Below are 6837 nucleotides of genomic sequence, written 5' to 3'. Positions count from 1 at the left end.
TATTTTTAAGATTTTTGTATACTCACCCTCACATAAATAATCAAACAATTATGTGATACATTTGACTTTTACGTCTGTCACTTACACACAAAAAACACCTGACAAATCACAGAGATCTCATTTTTTAAAGTAAAAACTTTATTGTTATGAACACTGCATTTGACAACACTGTTTTCTGCACTTCCAGTTGGCATTCAAATTTCACGAGAAGGAAAATAAATAATTAGCGTTTCCCCCAACATTTCAAAACGTACAACACTCAAACATACTCAAGTAGAAAAATGAGGACATGACAAATATGCGGACAAGTCTGAACGGAACGATTTTATCAATACACAAAGATGACAGTAGCCTACAACACCAACAAAATAGGTCTTCTACTTCAGCTTCACAACAAATAAAATACAATCGATATTTGATATCGAATTGAAATAAATACATAAAATACAACAATTCATATTTACAAAGCAAAATACATAAAAACCAGCAACAAAATCATTTTAAGTTATGCTTCATTTAATAGCAGTCAAATACTTTTACAGGTTGGCTTACCTAATGCACCTTTCAGAAACTTTTTAGAAGCATTTTTCGTCAATACGTGTTATATTAATTTACACCTTCATGTGGCTTTTCTAAGACAATGCATAGATCTTTCCACATACGCAACATTACATGAAAACACAGAGAGGAAGTGTTTGTTTCATTTTTTTCTGGCCAAGGACGCAACCCAGGGCGTTCACTCTCTCAAGACGAGTGGAAAGTTCTTTTGTAAAATGGGCAGTCTTCATCCCCTTGTCGAACAGACACTTAGAATAAGGAATCAGACGCGCACCCGCGCGCGCACACACCTATTCAAACACTAACAGATTTAATTTATATATGCACATATACAATATATATACACATTTTCACGGTCGGTATCCGCTTCCTGCAGCCGCCATATTCATACTCTTCAACTTGTTATCCTTTTTCCATTTCATTCTCCGGTTTTGAAACCATATTTTGATTTGTCTCTCTGAGAGACAGAGCGTGTGTGCAATCTCAATTCGTCGGCGACGTGTCAGGTACCGGTTGAAGTGGAACTCCTTCTCAAGCTCAAGTGTCTGGTAGCGAGTGTAGGCTGTCCTGGGCCTTTTCCCCTCCGGTCCGACCACACTGTCTGTTACACACAAAAGTGTGACATTGACATTTTTAGAATTTTAATGTATTATAACACATATTATGTAATGCACGACACAAAGCATGGCTGAAAGTATGCATCAACCTCAAAGCATGCGTGACATTCTCAGGGACAGAAAGCATTCAATTTAATTCGGTAATTTCCTCAAACGATCTCAAATAAAATCAGTTTTATTTAATTTATTTAATAGCACGGACAATTCATTACTGGATACTAGACAAGACAATTAATAATGTAGTTAGGTCCTTTCATTTTTATAAAAGAAAATCCATTAAAAAAAATTTATGAGACATGGAGTTTGTAAAATAGGACAGCATGCTGGCTGAGACATAGTTCGATGCAAGTCCAAAACCAAAGTAAACTAACTGTATTTGCATTAAACGTCCCCAGCTGATTTTGTTTAAAATTTGACAGGAGGTCATTCACACCCAAACTACAACACTCAGAACACAAACAGAAAAAAGCAGAACTCAATATTTGCAGTTTACCATGACTTATATGAAGTTTTCGCATCCATGGATAAATCTGCGGTGCCTCGGATGCATTCTGTGCAGCTGTCTGCGCACTTCCCGGTGGCTTTTCTTCCTCCATAGTGCTGGACGCTTTAGAGACGTTCTCGCGACTGAGAACCGTCCCGATGCTGTTGGTCGCAGAGCCAGCGGTGCTCGGTAGTGAGGTTTTCAGAGCGCGGTGTGACTGCTCGCTGACAGGAGAGTTGGCTAAGGATGAGCACGGGAGAGGGTCAGAGGAAGGCTCAGTGACCGGTTGATTGTACCGGACAGGCGTCGCAGTTGGACTGTCTGTGTAGCTTGGAGTTCGGTCACCAGATGAGAGAAAGTGTCCGGTGGTAGAGCGCCCGGTGCTGAGATCCATTCCATTGTAGCCAAAAGCATACCTGCCCGAATGCATGCCCGTAGAATCGCTGCATTGGCCACTAGAGCTGTGATCTCCATAGTTATGTAAGGGATAGTCCGCGCCATTTGGATAGCGACCGCAAAATGAGTTCACAAAATAAGAGCTCATTGGTTGACAATTACCTTATAATTATTTTAGTTACTACAACTACCTTTATGGAGAGAACAATTCTGCCGTGTGTGTTTGATTTGTGTCTCTTGATGGTTTTGAGCTTCTATTGCACCCTTGCACAATTTATGATGAATTATGGAAATGAGTGAGACACAGACTTAATGCTCCCTTACGTAGACTCCCAAATATGGGGTACGGCTTAGAGTCACGTGTTTTTGTTGACCAGTCGTAAATCCTATTCTGTGACCTCCAGTGGTAAACTCACGCGTAAGCAGGAAATCAGGGTGGAATTGTTTGGACACGGGAGCGCGCAACAAGAGTTTCACCGAACTAGCTGGTGTGTGCTATGCAAGATTGTAGCGGGCGCGCCATCCTCTGGTTAGAGGCGGGACTACCTAAACCATCAGACTTGAGGCGAGCTCGCGATGGGGTCATTCAGAGGGTAACGACTCTGCGGTAGAAAAATTGTATCTGCTGAAACAATGCGCCGTGACCTGCACACAAAACACGCGCACCAGAATTTCTAACGGATTTAGTAGATTCAAAAACACAGCAACTATAGGTTTGAAATAATCGTCAACAAGAACACAATATCAATAAAAAAAAGGATCTGATTCTCGAGTAGGCTATGGCATGTCCACTTAAAATACGCTTCATAATTCCTCATAATTGTATCATTCCATATCTGGTATAAAAACAGAAATTTTGTTTTACTTATTTATGAATTAGTGCGATCGATTCTAAATATTTATGTCTTCAAAAATAAACAATTCAGGAGACGCTGTACAACATACTTGGCCTATCTTTTCGAACATTGGCTTAAGTTCATTTAGTTGTCAATTACTGTTTAAAAGAATATAAAAGAACATAAAAAGAGCATAAAAGAACAATGTCTCTGAATATTAAAACAATATAAAAAAGGTTATATATTTCACACAGTTCACTGTGTTTTGCCCGATTCCTTGAACTGAGGTACAAGCAGGAAAAAAACATTGGCATCTTATGAAAAGAGCTAAGCGGTAACAAAGTAGCAGCTGGTCTTGGTCAAACACATTTGACTGGAAACGCTTTTTGTAACAGACATTGTAACTTATGCAATAAATACTGTAAAATCTTAAAAAAAAAATGATACTTCACATTTTCAGAAATTCAGCATGCAAGTTGTGACATTGTGGCAAAACCAAGAGCTCTACACGGCAGATGTTTCAAACAACCTGACAAGACCATTTTCTGTATAATGTCCTTGCTATGAAAAGTACAAAAGTATCTGGAATCCGTAGGATTTATCTGGAATGATTCTATCTGGAATGATTCCTTTCCACTTCACTTCACATTCCAGCATCTGTTACATTGATAGGATAGCTTGAACAAACGAACTTAAACCTGCTTTATGCAGCAAAGTGGTAGGTCACCACCTAGTGGTCGTTTTGATGTACCACCACTTACCTCGTCGTTCACAGAAGATGTACATAATTATGCCAAGCTGTTATATTGTCCTCTTTTGTATTTATAGACTTTATTTAGACTATAAATGAAACATCCTATAGGACCTCATTCCCTGATAATGATAGAGGTTAGATCTTAAGAGCATTCTAGAAGATTTATACGCTTTGCTTGCTGAAAAATAAGTTAAATTAAATATTTAAATTTTGAATTTAATGAACAGAAACTCACATTGTAAAAACTACTGCATATTGTACGTATAAAGCCTATATAGTCTGTAATAAGTTTAGGTGTAATTTTGCAGTTGCCCTGCAGGTGACTGCATAGCCTGTGTCTTTATTGTGCACTTTAGCACTCGTACGATGATTTTCAATTTCTAATATATGAAGCTTTGAGGGAAAAGTTTATTTGTAAGCTATGTAAGCTAAAACATAACCTACACCCTAATTACAAATAAGCCTATTATTATTAGGCAATAGACCTATTATTATTGCTCAAAACAAACTTTTCTGAAACACGACAACACCACAGCTCTTGCCTTAACTCAAGTGTGATGCACTGAATACTGAATAGGATAATAGCATCAAATTCAACAAACTGTTAGGCTATATACTGACATACTGAATTGTACAATCTTCTCACAGAGGTAGACCATAGCCTACTTCTTCAAATACAAATAGCCTACTGTTTTGCTAATGCAACCAAAAAAAAAGGTCCAAATAGGAATATAAGTTTTATTAATCACCCTTCTTTAATTTAGTTATTTTGATCAAGACATGACCAATATTTGAAAGGTTTAGATACATAGGCTACTCTAGTCATAAGACACCCTACAGCCAAGGCACAACAGTAGACATAGCCTTGTGGATAATAAATAGCAAGAAAGACAGCACCATCAACAAACACGACGACGACCTCTTCATCCAGAACAACAAACAAACAAACAAACATCTTTTTTAATTACAATAATGTGTGCAGTATTAGGCTACATGACATCAGAGATGTTCGCAGTAGCCCATTCAAAACAAACCGATTTCTTACCATTCAGTGTGTCTGTTGGTCGACGAAGGCAAGAAACAGAGGTCGGTGAGGAAAAATATTTCACAGCTCTTCGGAAAGCTTCTTTATCATCTTATAGTGTGCCAAACAGGATGAGCAGTTCTCTCTTTACTGTCAGCCAATGTAATGCCGAATGTAGAATATTACCTTAAAATTAAAAGACAATAAATTAACAACCGACGAAATTTTGGAAAGGCGGAGGTAAAAGAAGGCTAGACAAAGCAAGGTCAGGAGAAGAATGCAGCTCTATTTTGGGTAGGGATGCATACACATAAAAAGTTAACGTTCATGTGGCCTTAAAACACGTGACCAAATGGTAGCCAATAGGAGCTAGCGGCAGCTCATAAAGTTGTACAGGAAAGTAGTAAATTTTCATCAACAACAACAGATTTATAGCTTCTCTAGGGAAGAGGACAGAGGTGGGGGCTGGTAAAGCAATGTTTGCAGCCAGGCGCCATTTTACAAATAGGAGGAGCTCACTGAAAAAGTAACTATAGATTTATTCGAATTACAGTCAAATAACTAAACATTTTTAACATCAGTTGTTGAATTGTTATTATACTGCTAATAATTTCACCGAATAAACACCGATTTAAATAAATAGCCTATTAATATAGTTAATAATAATAGGCTAAAAGCCTTCAATGAAAGCCTCCAAATATTGTGGAGGACAATTTATACTCGCCTTCAAAAAACCTATTTAAATATTTGTATCGGAGAAACGAACCACAATATTTACACACTATGTTTTACTTTAAAATGTATGTTTAACACTTACAGTCGAAGTCAACTAAGAAACAATTATTTTTATTGTATTATTATTATTATTATTTTGTGTTATTTAGTTGTAAAGCTGTCACTATACGACCCATGTTCTTTGTGTCCACATTACCAGTGTGGATGTTAAGTCCCAGAATTTAGACACTTCGTACTGATGGTAATGAAGCAATGAAGACAATGCTGCCATTTGAATTATGTGACTACGTGTTTACATTTTAACATCTAAATAGTCTATGCACAAATATACATACGAGTTTTCACATTTGTTGTCCCCTCCTGAGTCTACATGGTTTTGTGATATATAGGCTACAGTTTACAGCAGGCCTACCTTTGATGCAATATTGGCTTGTTGTCAATACTGACTTATAGCCTAATGATCGAAATATAAACGTAGCCTAAGTCTAACGGTATTTATGCATTTCTTTATAAACTACACGATTACCTCTAGGAGAAACATGCTGTGACGTTTTATTAATTAGGGCGATGTCACCGCTCATCATGACTAGTAGATCTTGGTCAGCAGTTACAAGAAACAGAATCCGTGGTTTCTTTAACAGGGTAGGTTATAAATCTTGGGAGCGGAGACGACGACAGAAATCAATTATGCAACCAGATACGCATAGAAGATCTTCTAAATTAAGACACACCGAGTAATTAATTTATTGCTACAGAGCAGAGACATTAAATCGTTTACGACTTCACATGCATGAACAGCTGCATCAGTGGTTTAATGGATGTAGACACGTCTCTGTATCCTCTGACACTAGATACACAACAGGCTGTTTCAAATAAACGTGAAAGCCATACCTTAATTCCCATTTAAAGATACACATTCGGGAGGTTTTGTCCTTTCGTGCTTGCTAGCCTATATGAATTTGGGGCAGGAGATGTCCAAGTCCTTTCTAAATCCCCGATGATCCGCAGCTTGACCGCATCATGTGTAAGCAATATTTTAGAAACAGTCATTTCCTCCTGTAGTAGACGACACATTACGCAAAGCAACATTTTTTGGCCAGTGCTGAAGAGGAGTGAGTGCTCGCTGAATATGACTGTAAGACGTTTCATTCTAATTCATATACTTTTTCATCCTGCTGAGTTGTTGAGCAGGAATCCTTGGTGCCGTTTTTACGAGCTAGGGTGATATATAAATCACAGTATAGCTGGAGTTCATATTAAATCCCACTTCTCTGGCATTGGGCCCATGAAGTCACATGATCACTCCGCAAGCACTAGACATCCAATAAGTATTGCTTTTGCTTTTTCATCAGCTTGTAAGAACAGTAGTTAATCTTATGAATTACTCCATGGACCGCTAATGATCACGATTATTATGAAAATTAGTAGGCCTA

General features: G+C 37.8%; 1 protein-coding gene across 1 annotated transcript; it reads right to left on the bottom strand.

Moving 5' to 3' along the window:
* Nucleotides 1-126: 126 nt before the first annotated feature.
* LOC306884928 (homeobox protein Hox-A5a) lies at nucleotides 127-2336 on the bottom strand. The gene is made up of 2 exons (XM_079441180.1): nucleotides 1669-2336; nucleotides 127-1159 (listed from the first exon to the last, which is right to left on the bottom strand). Exons 1-2 carry the CDS (start codon nucleotides 2201-2203, stop codon nucleotides 909-911), a joined length of 786 nt encoding a protein of 261 aa, XP_079297306.1. The 5' UTR covers nucleotides 2204-2336; the 3' UTR covers nucleotides 127-908.
* Nucleotides 2337-6837: the final 4501 nt, after the last annotated feature.

This window comes from Barbus barbus (genome assembly GCF_936440315.1).
Source record: "Barbus barbus genome assembly, chromosome: 19".
NCBI lineage: Eukaryota > Metazoa > Chordata > Actinopteri > Cypriniformes > Cyprinidae > Barbus > Barbus barbus.
This window is presented reverse-complemented; position numbering and strand designations above follow the sequence as displayed.

Excerpts from the sequence above, each read along its gene's own strand:
- LOC306884928 (XM_079441180.1), bottom strand. The coding sequence starts at position 2,203 with ATGAGCTCTTATTTTGTGAACTCATTTTGCGGTCGCTATCCAAATGGC. Across the intron at positions 1,160-1,668 it reads AAAACTTCATATAAGTCATG|ACAGTGTGGTCGGACCGGAG; the intron begins GTAAACTGCAAA and ends TGTGTGTAACAG.